Source organism: Camelus ferus, chromosome 29 (assembly GCF_009834535.1).
Source record: "Camelus ferus isolate YT-003-E chromosome 29, BCGSAC_Cfer_1.0, whole genome shotgun sequence".
NCBI lineage: Eukaryota > Metazoa > Chordata > Mammalia > Artiodactyla > Camelidae > Camelus > Camelus ferus.
In genome coordinates this window covers 14,742,517-14,759,638 of record NC_045724.1, presented here as the reverse complement: position 1 = coordinate 14,759,638, position 17,122 = coordinate 14,742,517, and the positions used below count along the sequence as shown (strand labels likewise).

Below are 17,122 nucleotides of genomic sequence, written 5' to 3'. Positions count from 1 at the left end.
TTTCCATGAACTGTTCCTTCTCCAGCTCCCATTCATTTGATCATTATTTTAGCTAATATTTATTGAGGGCCTACTAGGTGCCAAACACAGGACAGGCACTGGGGATACAATTTGGAAAAAAATTCAGACAAGGTCCCTGCTCCCTGTGGAACTCATGATCTAAGGAGGAAGCAGATGTGAATCTGTAAATCGCACAGAATCAGATAAGACTCAACAGTGAGAAGTGCTGTGAAGGAGATGGAGATGGTTTAACAATGGAGGAATCTGACCTAGTTGAGAGGGCAGGACAGGCTTTAGGCAGTGACAACTAGAAGGATGTCCGAAGGGTGAGCAGGGATTGATTGGGCAAAGAGGCAGGATAGAGCATTTAGGGCAGAGGGGACAGCCTGTGCAAAGGCCCTGAGGCAAGATGCCCGTGGTACATACAAGGAGCTAGGCTGGAGGGCTGTGAGTGGGGGGATGTGGAGGCAGGAGGGTCAGCAGGACCATCCTGTGCAGAGCCTCATAGGCTGAGCTAGGGAGTCTGTTTATCCCAAGACTAACAGAGCCTTTAGAGGTTTTATAGCAGAGGCAGCTACATGATCTAGGATGTCTTTCAAATATGTCCTCAGAGCCAGCTGGATAAGAGGTTTCACGGGCCAGAGTTTGGGGGAGTATCTGTTGGGACAAACTTATGTCAGTGTCCAGTGAAGGGATGCTGTGACCTGGTGGGGCCGGGGGGCGTGTCTGAGATGGACATAGCTGTGTCTGGGGGTCCTGTGGACTAGAGTCCACGGGGCTTGGAAGTGAATTGGTGACTAGGATGGCTCTGGGTGTCTGACTTCCTAACTGAGTAGATGATGGTGGCTCTCACTGAACTATGGCAGAATTCCCTTTGCTTTTGCTTGAGTATGTCAGAGCCCAGCGGGTCTCTGGTCACACCAGGAGTCATAAGAAAGGGATGCTCTGTGTGTTTTTCAGGGTGACATGTAGAGAGCACAGCCACTGGTACTCAACAAATGACAGCCACCTGCTGGCCCCTCTGAGCTGTGACACTACTGTGCCACCACTATGTCTCACACTCGCCACGCCCTACCCCCAGGGGGTCCCTGGCCTCTTGCTGCACAGACTCATCTCAGGCTGACACTCTTACTTCCTTGGGGGGCGTCTCCTTGAGGAGGGGAGATTTTGTCTCAACCTCAAACCAGCTCCTCTTCATCTTGGAAGGTGGAGCGAGGGAAGGAAATAGCTGGTGCCCTGGGGAGAGGCTGTGCTTCTGCAGGTGAGAGAGCAGGTGCCTGGGTTTTGAAGCCGGGGGGTCTTACCTGACTCTAAACCAGCTGAGTGACCAGAGACAGAGGCAAGTTCCTTCTCTGCAAGGAACCTGTAAAGTAGGGGCGAGGCACTGGCTTGGAGACTGTCTCAGGGCACCTCCAGCTCAGGTCTCTGGGGGTTTTATCTGTGCTCAAAGGAGAATGCACCAGCGGCTTGGGGGGGGGTGCTGCCTTTCTCCCTCTGTGAGGGGGTACTCACGGGTGACCCTGCTCCTTCATCCGGAGCACGCCTCTCTAGCCCTGTCTCAGCTGGTTGTCAGGCTTTCTCACACACCTGTCGTGTCTTCCAGTTGGTTGCTGACTGTGTGCAGTGCAAGCTGTTTGCATCTCCCCCTCCCCTGCCAGGCCCTTGGACAGGAAGAGTGTTGGACAAGTGTTGGAGGATTGTCAGAAAGAGAAACACCCAAGCCATTTTCCCCTGTGCAGAATCCCAAGTGGAAAACTGGGAACCCAGAACTTGCCTTCCTCAGAGCGTCCCAGCAGATGCCTGTAGATTTCTTTGCTTTGGCCCTGATCATCTGCAGAAATGGGGCTGGCCACCCAGCCATTTCCCCCACCTTCTGACCCAGACTCTGAGCTATGCTCCCATGCCCCCTCTTCCTAACAAAGGCTTCCTCAGTAGAAGAGAGCTGGGACATACAATATTTGCCAACAAAAGCAACCATTGTAGCCCCAGGGAAGGGGGCGGGGGGTAGAGAACCAGGGTGAGGTTTTGCTCTCTGCTTGCCAAGACTGGCCCCAGGGAAGGCCCCAGCCCACAGTTCATGAGTCAGGCTGCTGGGGTCCCAGCTGTAGTCTCTCCCTCTTGTCTTACCAAGTCTAAAGCAGGAAGTAGGGGGTGGAGTCTGGGGACCAGGCTCAGGCCCTTGAGTTTTCTAGGCAAGCTTCTCTGGGATGGCCCTGCAGAGGGAGAAAATTAGCAATCCCATGCCATGACTTTCCCCTTCTGTCCCCACAGGGCCCCCACTCTGCAACTGGGAAAACTGAGCCCCTGAGAAGGAAGGCCATTTTATCCTGAGCTCATTTGGTAGGTGTGTGGAGGGTCAGAATGGAGATGGTTTCCAGCCTCTTCTGCAAGTTCCTGCCAACACACATGTACCCCTCACATTCTCCCTTCATCAGCGCTTACACACGAAACCACAGCCTAGCCCTTGACTTCACAGATCTTAAAAAACCAGAAAGAGGAGAAAGAGAACTTTATTATTCCCAAACTTAATATAAATCAGTTTGGTGGTGCCATTTCAAAGAACTGGATGCTCTGATGTTGCCTGAAATACAACACACTCTGCATGTCCACAGGACTTTAAAGTTTACATCTGTGACTCCTGGGATCCTCACCATTTCCCCTGTGACAGATGAGGTACTGCAGCCCAAAAAGGGAAATGACTAGCCCCTGGCCACCTGTTCTGTACTTGGCAGAGTCGAGCCTAGAACAGTCTCCTGACCCCTACTCTTGTCTCTCTCTCACTCAGCACTAGACTCTGGGTTCTGATGCCAGTTTAGCTGCCAATAAGCTGTGTGACCTGGGACACATCACTTCAGCTCTCTGAACCTGCTTCATAAATATACCAGCCCTCCAAAACCCTGATGTCATTTCATTCATTCCACAACTGCTGCCTTTCTGGAGGCCCTGAGTCAGGCCCTGGGGCCATGAGGATGAAGATTCCAGCTCTCTGCCCACAAAGCAGGAACACATTCAGAGCCCAGTGAGGGTGTAGACTGGGAGACCTTATGTGGGGAAGAGGGCAGGAACCCAAGTCCTCTTTCATGGGACCCAAGGATTCTCAAGAGAAGTTTGGTCAGAGAATTTCCATCCATAAGTCGGCCTCCCTTTAAGAAAGTCCTACAACAAAATGTCTGAACTCAGAAGCAGAAAGACTAGGGGGTCTTTATACACTTTACAGAAAGATTTGTTATTCTGCAGTTCTTAAAAACAAACAAAAGAAATACAAAACTTTCTCCAGTTCCCACCTCTGGATTTACAGTGCATTTGCAAATTGTTAGAAACACATTCCTAGTGTAAAGCTGGAAGGTAAAGCAGGAGTTGGGTACTGAACGGGTATCAGCAACATTGCAAAACCAGCAACCATTCTCATCCTTTAGACTCAGTTTTTCCCACCTTAGGCTGTGGTGGGTACATTGATGCAGGAGTGGAAGTAGAGGACAGTTATCATTTACTGAGCACTTAATATGTGCTATAATTAACGCCCATTTCACAGATGAGGAAACTGAGGCTCAGAGCTAGGATTTCAATCAGGGCTGTCTGACTGTAAAGCCAGGGCTCTCTCCTCACCTTGCTCAGCCCTGCTCTTGACTAGGACACAGGCCAGCCTGCACTTGGGGACCCACGGAGCTGTAGTCTGCAAAATGGGAAGATCCAAGGGGTGGAAGGCCATTAGGAGAGAAAGGAGACACTCTATTGGGGCAGGGAGTGCTCACCGTCTCCCCCAACCAAAGGAAGTGAGACGTCCCATCGGCCCAGTGGCTTTGGGAAGCGGGCCCTACAGTTAAGTAACGGGGGCGCAGGAACCTAGGAAAGCGAGTAAGGGCCATTCCTCTGTGGGAGCCCAAGCGGCTGAGGGGACACTCACCCAGAACGCCTGGAGCCCCAGCCCTGGCTACGCGTGGCACTTCCGATCCGTCGCAAGCCCCAGCCCCGCGCCCCGCCCCCGCGCGCGCTGCGCCCCCAGCTCCGACCCGCGCCCGGTCCGGCCCCGCCCCGCCAGTATGCCCACCCCCGACCCGCCCCGACGTCCCCTCGCCCAGCTCCAGCCGCGTCCCCGAGCGTCAAGGCTCTGGCGGACCGACCCGCCAGCAGTTGGCACTGGGGGCGCTGGCGCATCGGCTGCTCCGCTCTCCTGCCGGCAGCCTCAGGCGCCCGGAGCTAGCGGTCCAGGCGGCGCCGCCGCGCGGGGGGCCTGGAGCAGGCGGCGGGAGGCTGTGAGGCGGAGGCCGGCCCGAGCCCCAAGCGTGCCCCAGCCTCGCCCGCAGCCAGGAGCTCAGGGCAGGGCGCCGGCCCGGCCCGCGTGCCCGCGCGGCCACATGGCTTCTCTCCGCGCGCGGCTGTCCTGCCTGCTGCTGTTGCACTGTGCGCTCTGCGCCGCCGCCGGCAGCCGGACCCCAGGTGCGTGCGGGTCGGGCGCGCGGGGGCGCGCGGGGTCCGGGATGCGCGCAAGTCAGGGTGGCCCGAGGGTGCCCGAGTCCGGCAGCTTTGGAGCGGGTGGGAGGCAGTGAGCACGCTGAGGCTAAGCTCTCTTTCTTACCCGTGCCACCAACGCAGTCTGGCGATTTCTTTCCCTTTCTGGCACAAGACGTACAGAGAGACCGCAGGAGAGCATTTGGGGATAGGAGCCTTTTCTTAGAGGCTGTGTATCTGTCTTTGTCTCTGTGTTTCTCTGTCTCTCTTCTGGGTGTCTTTCTATTTCAGCGTCTTCTCTGTCTTCAGCTTTTATGCATGTGTACACACGTGGGTATACATGTGTGCCTGTGTCTGACTGTCACACACACAGAATCAGGCTGGCAGGAGGTTGCCCCACACCTCAGTGAACGCTGGGCATTCACACTCCTGCACAAACACACACGCATGTACATCCCTCTCCCTCAGCATTCTCCCATTCTGTGTTGTGTAGACACCCTCTCACACACAGACCAGACTCACACACAGACCAGACACACTCCACTTTCACCTTGCAGGGGTGCCCTCCTGGTGGCTTTGAGCATGGGGAGGAGGCTCTGGCCATTTCCAGGCAGGGTGCCCAGTTGTCTTTGAGCTCTGTTCTTACACCAAACAGAGTCTCTCCAGCTGAAGTCTTGGGGATCTTCTGCTGTAATGCGTAAAAACAAGAGGAGAGTTAGTCCTTCCCTACCCATAACTGCCTTGGGCATGAGGGATTTTTCAGGACACATCATTCTGTAGGTTTTATCAGTGTCATGAAGGGGGCCGGTGGAGGCAAGAGATAGAGCCGTATGGAAATGAAAATTCCTCCCAAACTCCTATCCATGAATCACTAGGCCTGGAAGCCAGGGAGCTGTCATTCCTGCCTGCCTGGCTGGGCTCGGGGAAAGCTGTGTGAGGACGGGCTGCTGGCATGCAGCCTGGAGCATGGGCCATGACCTCACACTTAATTCAGTCCGAGTGGGCAGGTCACCCCTGCGTCTCCTTTTATTTTTGAAGATCTATATTTACCCGGCTTGGGGCTGGGCCATGTGGAAATCTCGGCAGCCACTGTGCTGCTTTAAAACGTTTTCTTTCTAAACTTGGAAAAACGTAGAACCTGTATACCCACCCTTCCCTCTCCAGCTCCTCCTTTCTCCTTAACATGTGCCAGGATCCCCTGGGTTTCTAGGTGTGTTTGTTTTGCCAGATGTGTTCCGGGAGCTTGGTGAGGAGGGCCGTACCCCAGGCTGGGCTGGTGACTTCAGTGCACTGGGGGAGTTTGGGCACATCCAGCCGTCCCTCTCTTTGCCTAGAGGCTTTCGGGGAATTTCCTCTGTAGTGCCCAAGGTTGGAAGGCTTAGTTGCTACAGTGACAGAATTCTATTTGGCATCATTTGTTTCCCTCTGCTAAGTGTAACAGGGACCTGGGGACTACCGGGAGCAATTTATGTCCAGCAGTTTATGAACTTGAATACTGATCTTCCCAGTGCAGAGATCCAGGGGCCCGGAAGTACTGGATGAGAAATGGATGAACTTGGGCTAAAGGGTTCCTCTAAGATGACGCTTAAGGTTGCAGATCCCTTCCTGCTCCCGTGGAACTTCCCCCCTCTTACCTCTGCACAGATGGCACTGAAGTAACTCTTTCTTTATTTCCAACAGAGCTGCACATCTCAAGAAGGCTCAATGACTATGATGTGACAGTGCCCTGCAGCACAGATTTTCGGGGACGCTTCCTCTCCCATGTGGTATCTGGACCTGCAGCAGCCTCCACAGGGAGTACAGTGGTAGACAGGCCACTTGCACCACTGTCACACTCCGGTCACCTACGGGTAGCTCGAAGCCCCCTGCACCCCAAAGGAGTGACCTTGCAGCCTGGCAAGGTGGGGCGCTCCTCCCTCTACTTCAATGTCACTGTTTTTGGGGAGGAACTGCACTTACACTTGCGGCCCAACCAGCGGCTGGTGGTGCCCGGAGCCTCGGTGGAGTGGCAGGAGGATTTTCGGGAGCTGTTCCGGGAGCCCTTGCAGAGGGAGTGTGTCTACACTGGGGGTGTCACAGGCATGCCAGGGGCAGCTGTCGCCATCAGCAACTGCGATGGATTGGTAAGGGACAAGCCTTTCATCAAGCAGTACCCCTCCATATCCCCCTCCACCTCCCCACCCCTGCCCCCTACCTCCAAGCCAGACTGAGATGGTTTGCTCCTTGGCTCCCGTGTGTGTTTGGGATTCCTGTGACCACAGCCTACTGTCTGGGCCAAGCTGGGGGCTGTGCTGTCTCCCAGAGAGAACCCTGCAGGCCTGCTGGCCACCAGGTTCGCACTCTACCAAGTATAGCTGAGATAGGTAGGTTGGTACCTTATCCTGCTCATCTGCTCACCATCTGCTGATGCACCGGGACCACAGCTTACGTGTCGGGGATCTCTGAGTGCAGACACATGCAGGTGTGCGGAGGGCGGGTGCTGCTGGAGTTGAATCCTGGCTATGCTACTCACTAGCCATGAGACTAAATTCCTTGCCCTCTCTGAGGTTCTTTCCCTTATGAGTGAAGTGGGGATTTATTCCTTCTGCACATACTGATTGCCCATGTTCCGTGTGCCCAGGATGGTTCAGGCGCTGGGGGATGCGGGAGTGCCTGAGGCAGACATAGCCCCTGCCTTCCTGGAGCTGACGGACGTGCTGGTGATGCAGATATGACCTGCCTCACCAGTCAGCGCAGCCGGGGGTTGCACCTGCTTGGCACATCGTCAAGGCTGTTCATATCAGCTGCCGTTGTTATTTTTACTGCTCCATCCTTCCTCGTCACCCACGGTCTCTGGTCCCACAGCCAGCCTGTGCTTCTGTGACTCTCTGCTCTGAGTTCCTTTTCTCAGGACCTGCTCTCTCCTCCTAGGCGCAAGGAAGGAGCCTGCTAATTGGCTCCTTGTTGCAAACCTGAAAGCCATGGGTGGCTTCTCTCCTTCTCCTGCTCAACTCATACTGGATCCCCTTCCCCTCACTGCTCCATCCTCGGTGTGTCAGGCCCTCATGAGCCTGCATGGCAGCCCCAGGGCCTTGATGGAAACTGTTTCCATGGTCTTGACTTTGCCAGGTATGAGCTGATTGTCCAGGAAAAGACCTGCTTGCCCCTTTGCTTTTCAGCTTTAAGAGAGGGATGAGTCAGATGGGGGGGATGGTAAGGGGTGTGGGGTTTTTCCTCTCAGGCAGGGCTGAGAGCACTTCCTCCCATCTTCCTATCCTTAAGAAGTGTCTTCCTGCTGAATGTCATGGCTGCCTTTGTCTAGACCAGTGCTTCTCCATCTTTTTTTCATTATCATTCCCCTGAGGAGCCTTTTCAGACATTTTTTCCCCTAATCGCTCTGCAATGAAATTTTAATACCACAGATATGATGGATATCTGTTTATAAGTTGTATGTGCATCTATGCTTTATATCGGAAAAGGGTGAATTTTTTTGCTTTCCAAAAAACCAATTTTTGCCCCATTGGAGGCAATGGAACCCCCGTTGAGAGCCATGGTCTAGGCAGTGGTTGGTTTTCAGAGTTGAGTATGCACTGGAGTCAGTTGGAATGCAAGTGTTCTCTGGAGCAGACTTTGAGGAACCCAGGTTGTAAGGACAGCTGGAGAGGGCTGAGACCTTGTCCTGATTCCAGGGGGAGCCTTGGCTACCAGCCCGCCCTGGCTCAGCAGTTCCGGAACTCAGCCTGAGCCCTCAGTCAGCCTGTGGCTAGTGCTGTGCTGAGGCCCCAGGTTTTAGTTGAAAACCCAAAATGGCGTGAGGAATCATCCAGAAACACGGTGCCTGTGCAGACAGAAAGTGCTGGAGCACCGGTGGCTTGGCTGAATCACATGGTGACTTCCTAAAGTCATCAGCCATGTAGGCTGTAGGCTATTCCGTGACAGAGCTGGCCCTCCCGTTTCCTTGACTACCTCCATAAATGTCCACGGGGGCCCAAACAAAGGTATGAGGAGATGATCAATGCCATTAATGAGTAACTGTCCACCCACTTTGCACCCTGGAAACCTCCTTATCATTGAACCAGCTCAGCAGCCGTTGACAAGGCATCACTGACTGCTGGATACTCAGCTGATGTTGCTGACTTTCAGTGGCCTCTGAGTAAACGTTTTCATGTGCTGTGTGACCTGGGCAAGTCCCTCCCCCTCTCTGGGCTTTACTCTTCTGATCTGTCCAAAGAGAGGCTGCACTTGATGTTCTCTAGCAGACAGAAATCGCTTTTGCATGACATTTGCAGAAGCTGGGTCAGGTCTCGGAGGCTGTCCATAGATGGGCTTCTGGAAGCGTGTTCTGCAGTAGAACTGAGGCTCCAGGATGGCTCGTCTGGTCCCTTCACCTTTGGTGAGAGGCGTAAGTGGACCTCACAGGCTGACTCTTGCGCTAGGTGCCTGCTTGTGCCCTCAGCTGTCTTTAGGGGCTGGTCCCTAAGTCCAGCTCCTAGGGGTCTCCCCAGCCAGGTTCCTGATAGGGGCCACAGCCCAGCCCAGAAGCCCCCTCACCCAGAGCAGGGATTTCCTTACTTCCAGGCCACTCCAGAAAATAATCCTGTGTCCTGTGAGAGCCCTGAGTCTAGTTCACAGTGACTCAGCTAAGCCACCTTTGGACTCAGCCCACAGTGCAGCCTTTCTGATAAGATTTAACTCTGCATCTTTATGTGGTCTCTAGGTATTAACCCCATCTTCTTCTGTGTCTCAAATGCTGAAGTCATTCATTCCAAAAAAACATGTACTGAGCACTGGCCATGGGCAAGGAAGGTCCACAGGGAGATGTAAGAAAATGAAAGTGACACAAATAATAACAGTGACAGACACGAGTCCTTGCCGTAACCCCGGCACAGCACACATACTGCCATGTGCATTCCGTAACTTCATCCCTTGTGGAGGTGGGGAAACTGAGGCATTGGGGGGCGGAATCTGAAGATAACACAGATAGCTTCTGTTGGCACAGGACTTTATATATTTTGTAAAGTGATTCAGTTGTGTGAGGTATGTACACAGATATTGTTGTTACCCTGCTTTGCAGAGAGTCAGGTCCCTGCCCTCAAGGAACTTGGGTGCTAAGGAGGGGATACCCCACAAGTAGTTTCAACGTTAACTTTGCGGTTTTCCATAAGACAATGGGGATGGGTATTCGGTAAATGGGAGTGATTATTATCTTTGTCTTAGAGAAGCTACTGTTTGAACTGGGTCTTGAAGAATGTATAGAAGTTTGCTGGGGCCAGAGGGTGAGGAGGACATTCTGGGTAGAGGAAAGAGCATCCCAGTGAGGGAGCACCACGCTGGACGGGGCCAGGGAGGGGATCCTAGAAGACACACTGGGCGGGTGGGCCTTGGTCTGATCTTGAAGGAAGGGCAGGATAGGAGAAGGGGCCCAGGGCAAGGATGTGGCAGCCTGTTATCTGAAAAGATTCTGGGCTGGGAGTTGGGAAACGTGACTGTGACCCTGGGCAAGCTGCCTTCCTTCTATGGGCCTCACCTGCCTCCTGGGTGTTTGATGGAGCCTGGAATGGATGAGCTCAGAGCCCCTTCTAGCTCTGGCTTTGGCACTTTTTGACACGGGCAGGCCTTACTGGAGAAGTTTGAAGCCAGGCTGCTATATAAATCTGTGGTTGACTCCTCCCTTCCTGGCCAGTCCTGGGGCCTGCTCCATGCCAGGCCTGAGCGGGTCTGCAGGTGCAGAGAGGAAAGACCCCAGTCCTGATCCTGGCCCTTGTGGCTGAGCAAACCTTCCAGTTGTAAGACAGTCTGAACAAACCCTCCTCTGTGTGGACAGACTTGCAGCCATTTGGACTTCAGCCTCTGTGGGAGAAGTGCTGTGTCTGAACTGGTGACTCAGTTCTCATTTCCAGCTGGAACCTGGTGGGAGTCAGTGACCGTGACCCCTTCCACTTCTCCAGCCAGCCCGCAGTCACTCACCACAGGCCCCCAGACAGACACTGGGCGGGTTCTGTGCACTGTGCTTATTTCATGCCTGAAACTGAGGAATGGGCTCTTATCTCACTGCCTGCCTGCTCTGCTGGAGGGCCCAGTGTGTCACAGCGGGGGCAGGGGCTTGGAGGAGGGAGCCAGGAAAGAGGAAGCCAAGACCTCTGGCCCGCATGAGTCTGGAGGGTAATGGAGATCCAGACATAAAAGCAGACAATATACAATCCTGTGTGGGGCAGCAGTGGGAGGACCCATTTATTTTGGTTAGGGCATCAAGGAAGGCTTCCGGAGGAGGTGGCATTGACTCAAGACTGTTCAGACATTGTAAACATGAAAGAAAGTGCCGCTGGCTAAGGGCCCAGTGGAGAGAACTGCTGGCCCAGAGCAGACTTGAGGGTGTCTGGGGGAAGGAAATAAGGGCTGTGGGGAGGCCCAGTCATAGCTGCACAGCGTCTCCTCGGGGTGAGGACAGCCAGCTGAGACATTGGAGTCCCCTACACAGGAATGTGCTGGGGCAGCAGCAGTAACCTGCCCAACCACTGCAGAGCCTCCCTTAGGGAGCCTGGCCAGTCAATCTAGCGGTTCCCTCCTGCCCCCCGCCATGCTCCTGTGATACCCCCTCCCCCCCAGCCTCTGAGGACTTGTGGGCAGGGAGGGCCTGGGTCGTCTCAGGACCCCTGGCTGGGAGCCAGGTGCAGAACAGACCTTCTGCTACCAAATGTGGCCCTGAATTCCTGGAAGGCACAGGGAGGTCTGGGGTGGGGTCTGTTCTTCATGGGTCCTGGAGGGCTTGTGGGGTGCAGGAATGGGGTCAGCAGAGTGGGGCCCCTGTGTACCATCTGGAACCCAGACTGCTAGCCTCCTGAAAGGCCACTTGCCCTGCTGCTGTCTCTGCTTCCCGGGGTCCTGGGCCTCGCTGCCTCTGCACTGGGGTGATGGGGTCTGGGCCATGTCATGTCCCCCGTTTGCCTTCAGTGCCTCTGTGAGTCATGGACCTGGTGTGGAAGCAGCCGCACATGTAAGATTTGTCACCATCTGGTTCTGTTTTCCACTCTCTGCAGATAGTGCATTTTTAACAGGTTACAGAGTAGACCTAAAGCAGGCTGTATGGGGATAGGGCAGGGGAGGCTGAGTTCCAGGTCTGCTTCCTAACCCCTCCCTAATGTACAAGTCACAGAAGCCCTCTGAGCCTCAGTCCTTTTGTCTTTAAAATGGGATTATAATGCCTGGGCCTGGGGAGGTGGGGGCAGTCTTGGGGACTGACAGTGTAAGAAGTCCAGTGTTTCTTTATGAGGTGGTGAAATGTTCTAAAATCAATTGTACTGGTGGTTGCACAACTTTATGTGGATACTAAAAGCTGTAAATTCTACACTTTAAGTGGGTGAATTGTATGATGCATGAATTATGGTTTGATAAAGCTGTTATAAAAAGTGCTTGGTCCACAGAAAGACCCATGACAGGCATTGTTAGTCATTATTATGAGGGGACAGTCTAGGTTCGTGGAAATTGTGTGGTCTCTTCACTCTAGTACAGACTAGCTGTGTGACCTTGAATAAGTTTCTTAATCTCTGTGCTTAGGATTCCTCATCTGTAAGGAGGGGAGGAGAGCTCTTGTGTATAGGGTTATTCAGAGGATTAAATAAGATAATGTAAAAAGTCTGGTAAATGATGGGGCCTTAAAAAGTGGGGATTATTAATAGCTGTGGCAGCTTTCCCTGCAGAATGGTCCGAATGGTTCTCGCTCAGTGCCTGGGGCTGGTCTGTAACAACCCCAGATGCCTTCCAGAGCAGGAGGGATACTGAGAGATGCCAAGTGGAGCCTTCTGTTAACCGTCTGTGGGACCCTTTCCTGAGCCAGGCCCTTGACCAGGTCCTAGGGGTGTAGGGTTGAAACTCCTCCCTCTCTCCTTCTACTCCAGAACCCACCATTTTAAAGAGAATGCATAGTAGACAGCATAAAACAAGACAGGCCACACTAAACGCCAGTGTTTTGTGGGAATGCAGGGAAGCATAAAGCACTTAGTGGGTGTCCTGGAGGTGAGTACCGAGAAGGAGAGGTGCTCAGGGAAGGCTTCCCAGGGGAGAGGGTATTTGGGCTGGGTTTAAAGGCATCAATAGGAGCTTTTAAAGCTAAGAGGTAGGAATTATGAGTATTTGCAGGGAAGGAAATCCTATGTCTGCAGGATTCAGGAAATAGCAAGTCATCTCATCTTTCCATGGTGAATATATAATTTGGAGAATCTCTGTCTCACGTGAAGCTTAGACTTGCCCCTGTGGCCATGAGGAGCCATGGGAGGTTTGTAAACAGGAGTCACATTAGTATTGGGGGAAGATGCTAATCTTCCCAGCTGCATGCTGGTGCCGCACTGGTGTAGCAGATTTGCCTGTGGCTCATTAGTGTCTTTGCGCCAATATCTGTCCTGTCTCCGTGGTTGCTTGCTCGTTGCTGACTAGGGAGTGAGTGGGCTTTCCCAGCAGCTACTTGGGGAATCCCTGGCTCTGCCTTGCTGTCTGTGCCTGCCCTGGGATGTGGAGTGTGAGGCCTGGAGTTTCAGAGGTGCCCGCACCCAGCCACCCAGCTGGCCCTTCCCCATACATCTTGGCCTGCGGGCTGCTGTCTGTGCCGACAACCCTAAGAGGGTCAGGGGAAGTCTGGCCCCATGTTGGTGCAGACCTCACCTCCTGGCTCCACCTGCCTCTCCAGCCTCAGTGGTGGCTCCTGCTCTGCAGACCCTCACCTCACTTTGCGGCCCCCCGCCGCCTTTGCTCATGCTGTTCACACCTCCCGCAGTGTCTCTTCCTTCCCTCCACTTGATGCATCCCCTATCTTGACCACCTGGTTCCCGAAAATCAGAAACTGTCTTAAATATTTGCATTTTTCTGCATGCGGAGCACAGGGCTGGGCTCCCGGTACACAGGAACTCATGCCTTCAGCCGCCTCGAGCAAGGAGTAATGCATGAAAGAGAAAGTCCAGATGTTTGAGGAGAGGTAGGACTGGCAAAATGGAGAGAATATGCCCTGTTTAGAGGGAATGCCAGTCTGGCATCACAGGGTCTTTGAGGATTTCAAGGAGGAACCAGAAATATGGATTTTTTAAGCAAAGTGTTCTATTTTTTAAGACAGTGTGTGGGCCCAATACAGCAGGGCTGTTAGCTGGAGGCCTCAGATTGCCAGGGAGAAGTATGTGCAGGGGATGAGAGCACGACTTCTGCAACCAAGCCACCTGGGTTGAAATCCCAGCCTTGTCTTTTACATGCTGTGTGGCTTTGGGCCACTACTGAGCCTCTCTGTGCCTCAGGCTCCTCATCTATAAAGTTAGGATAATAGTCAATTCATAAGAGCCATCATGTGTGTAAAGGGCTTTATTAGCTCAGTACTCAATGTTTCAGCTGTTGCTGTTAAGTGGTGTGGATGTATGGGTCCATTGGGTCTGAGGGGATCGGTGCAGGGAAGAAGAGCAGAGGAAGTCAAGAGCACCCCAGTTTTCTGCTTGACATCCCCGGAGGGGTCTCTGGGCCTTCAGCTGAGCAGGCAGAGCCCGTTGGTCCCAGCCTCACCCAGGCCTATTGATTTTTCTCTCATGCTGCAACTTGCTGTTCACCCCAGTCTGCATTCTGCCCCAGAACATTCCCGCTGGGCTCCCAAAGGGTAGGATCTGAGCTTAGTCACCTGTGTGTCCCCACGACCTGGGGACCTGCCATAGGGCTGGCTCTCAGTGGGTGCTAGGTGAGCCGATGGGGAGGGGGAACGCGGAGAGCTCGCTTTTAGAGGGGGTAGAGCTCGCGTTTGCATCTTCTCACCCCTGTCAAGTGGGGAGGGACAGCACGCCTGTCATTCTCTCTGTGGCTGCCTGTCCATCCGCTCTCAGGCCAGCGATGACATGTGGCACTTGCAGCACCATTTGGCCTCCTGCACCACCCCCCACCCTGGCAGGCACTGCAGCTCAGCTGTGCACGCTGCCCCGGGTGTGTGTCCAGGTGTGTACTCCAGGCAGCCACACCCGGGGGCCTGAGCAGGTCTGCAAGGCGAGACCTTTTCGCTTCCCTGCCCTCAGTGCGCCCCTTATCAGCGAGTTTCTGCCTCCAGAGCTCACGTCCTCCGCGAGGGTGCAGCCTGTTTCATCACGTTTGCTATTCAGGTAACGGAGTTCCCTAAGAAGCCTGGGGTCTGCCTTTTAGAATTTATGTTTGTATAATGAAAACAAGTAATTGTCTTTTTGGAGAGAAAGGGAACGTCTCCTGACCTGCCGCGCCAGGGTGACTGTGGATCTTCAGGTAGAAAGTGGCCCGAAGCCCTTCTTATTCTTTATGGAGTATGTCCCCTGTCACCCCTTCTTGCTTGTGGGGGTGTGGCCTGGGGGCTGTGGGCAGGGACAGTGGTCAGGATGTGATGCCTTGACCCCAACCAAATCCTTGGAGGCGGGAAACACAGGTTTTCCTGGGGAGACAGGCAGTGGGGTAAGTTAAGTGATCATCTCAGTTATCCACAGCTGTGAAACAAACCAGCCCAAAGCTCTGGAACTTAAAACAACATATTCTTTCCATAATTCTGTAGGTTGGCTATAAGGTCCCGGCTGGCCTCATTCACACGTGCGTGTTGGTGCTGGCTGTTGGCTGGGCAACCTCAGTTCTCTCTGCGGCCTCACGTCCTCCAGCAGGCAAGACCAGCTTCTTTCACAGCAGTCTCGGGGGGTAGCATTCCAGGAGGGCAAAGGCGGAAACTGCCAGATCTCTTAAGGCCCAGTCTTGGGAGTTGCGTAACATTGCTTCTGTGTATTCTGCTAGTCTAAGCAAGCCACAAGGCCAGACTCCATTTTCTGGGAGTGAGGAAATGGACTCCGCCTCTTGAGGGGAATGGTGGCAGTCCCATTGAAGAGAAGCATGGGGGCAGGGGCAGGAGAACTTGTTACAGCCATCTTTGCAACTGTCCTCCCATTACTGACCTTAGGCAAGTGGCTTGGCCTGTCTGAGCCTCAGTTTCTGTATCTGTAAAGAGGGTGTTGCTACTTTGTAGTTTTGTTGATTAGGAATCAGGCACTTAAATGGGCTGCCACAGTGCCCAGAACAATAAGTGGTAGCATTTGTTATTATTGTTGATCTCTTGGAATAAATATGGAAACTGAGGCAGGATCCACAGTGGGTTTGTGTCCAGACCCCTGGACTCCCATTCTAATGCTCTTGCTTCCTAGAAGCCCCATCCAACTGGGGCCTCTGTCTGAGTGGCCCAGGGTCTGGGTCCTGGGTGGTTTTCTAGTCCTCAAGGTGGTCTGATCTTGCAGTTTCACCTCCCTAGTCTCCCCACGGCTGTGCCTTGCTGTCTGCCCTGGGTTAATAACTTATTTATGATATGGAATAGAAGCCAGACATCACCTCACTGCCGCTCCCTCTGAGCAGAGCTGGCCCTGCGTTCCAGTGAGGGCTGGTCTGGGGGCTGGTTTTGTTTTTCTTCCCCGGCATCTTCAGGCTGCCTGGAGGCAGGGTGGCCTGTGGGCCTGCTTCTGTGGGCTAGTAAGTTGGGGAGGGGGTAGGCTGCGCTTGCCGTCCCTCTGCCTCCCAGCCCCGGTGTGGTCCAGGCCCAGGGCCGGACTTTTGGTGAGGACCCTAGGAATTTCTGCATTCCCCGGACCCTGCTGTGGAAAGTTCCCCAAACAGCTGCCAGGCCCTCCCTTCTGTTTCCAGCATGTGGGCCTTGCCCTGCCTTCAAAGACTTAGAAACAACTAGAACGGCAACAACAGGGGCTTTGTAGGCCGCCTTGTTCCTGACCGCTCCAAGGAGCTCGGGCAGCACACACAACCCTCGTGCTCCGAAGGCCTCCAGCGGTGAATCTCGGCTCAGCACCCCTGCCGTAGTTCACCTGGACTTTGACCTGAGTGTGGGTAGCTGTGGCTGGAAGAGTCTTAGGGGGCCTCTTGGTCTCCTCCTCACTTTCCAGACAAAGAAGTTGAGGCTTAGGGAGGGGAAAGACTCACCCAGGGTCACTTGGTGGGTGACTGTCAGGGCCAGTGGGGTCCGGGCCCCTGACTCCCAGTCCAGCGCTGCCCCAACAACCCTGTGCAGCCTCTCCTGAGTTAGTAAATGGGAATTATTCCTTGAGGTCGTAAATCGTGTAACAACCAGGGACTCAGTGGTCATGGCAACAGCTTCAGAGCACAAATGCTAAAGGGATTGGCCCGGCGGTTGCCCTGTGGGGGGAACCCTGGGAGTCCTCGGGCCTGGGTCCCGAGTGGAGGTGTTTACGAGGCTCCCACTGCGAGGGTGGATGGCTCAACTTCTGTGTGTCATAGTCCTCCTGAAGACTGGGAAGCCAGTTAAGAAAAAGACAAATGCCAAACTCCCAGTTAGCGGAATTTGAGGCTCAAACGGAACCTTCTGGTGTTTCTCAGCTCCGTTCACCATTGCGCTGTTTTATCCATTTTCAAAATTGTGGAAGGCGGTGGGCTGCTGTTATGCACGCACTACTTGCCATAGAATGTTAAAACCCATTAAAGCCCCTTTTCTTCTTTTTTCCATAAGATGACTGAGGGGGCAGTAGAAACAGGCCCTTTTAGAGAAATGTCTGGAGATGGGAGTGTTTGTCAGGACTTGGTCAGTCTGAACGCAAACCCTGTTCCTAACGCGTTGCTTGAAGCCCTTTGTCAGTCTTCGCTTTTAAGCCAGCCTAATACTTACACCTTTGACCTGTCCAGAAAAGACTCATACCCCCTGAGCCACCCCCGC

General features: G+C 53.8%; 1 protein-coding gene across 8 annotated transcripts in view; it reads left to right on the top strand.

Moving 5' to 3' along the window:
* The first annotated feature begins 4,174 nt into the window (after positions 1–4,174).
* ADAMTS14 (ADAM metallopeptidase with thrombospondin type 1 motif 14) overlaps positions 4,175–17,122 on the top strand; it is a 75,319-nt gene continuing 62,371 nt past the window's right edge. For 5 of the 8 annotated variants that reach the window (XM_032470195.1, XM_032470191.1, XM_032470194.1 and 2 more), the window contains exons 1-2: positions 4,176–4,437; positions 6,130–6,572. In XM_032470195.1, coding sequence (XP_032326086.1) covers positions 4,356–4,437; positions 6,130–6,572 — 525 coding nt within the window. In that variant the 5' untranslated portion in view covers positions 4,176–4,355. Of the gene's footprint in view, positions 4,438–6,129; positions 6,573–17,122 lie in introns of all 8 variants that reach the window. The other 3 variants (XM_032470193.1, XM_032470192.1, XM_032470197.1) reach the window with 2 other exon arrangements.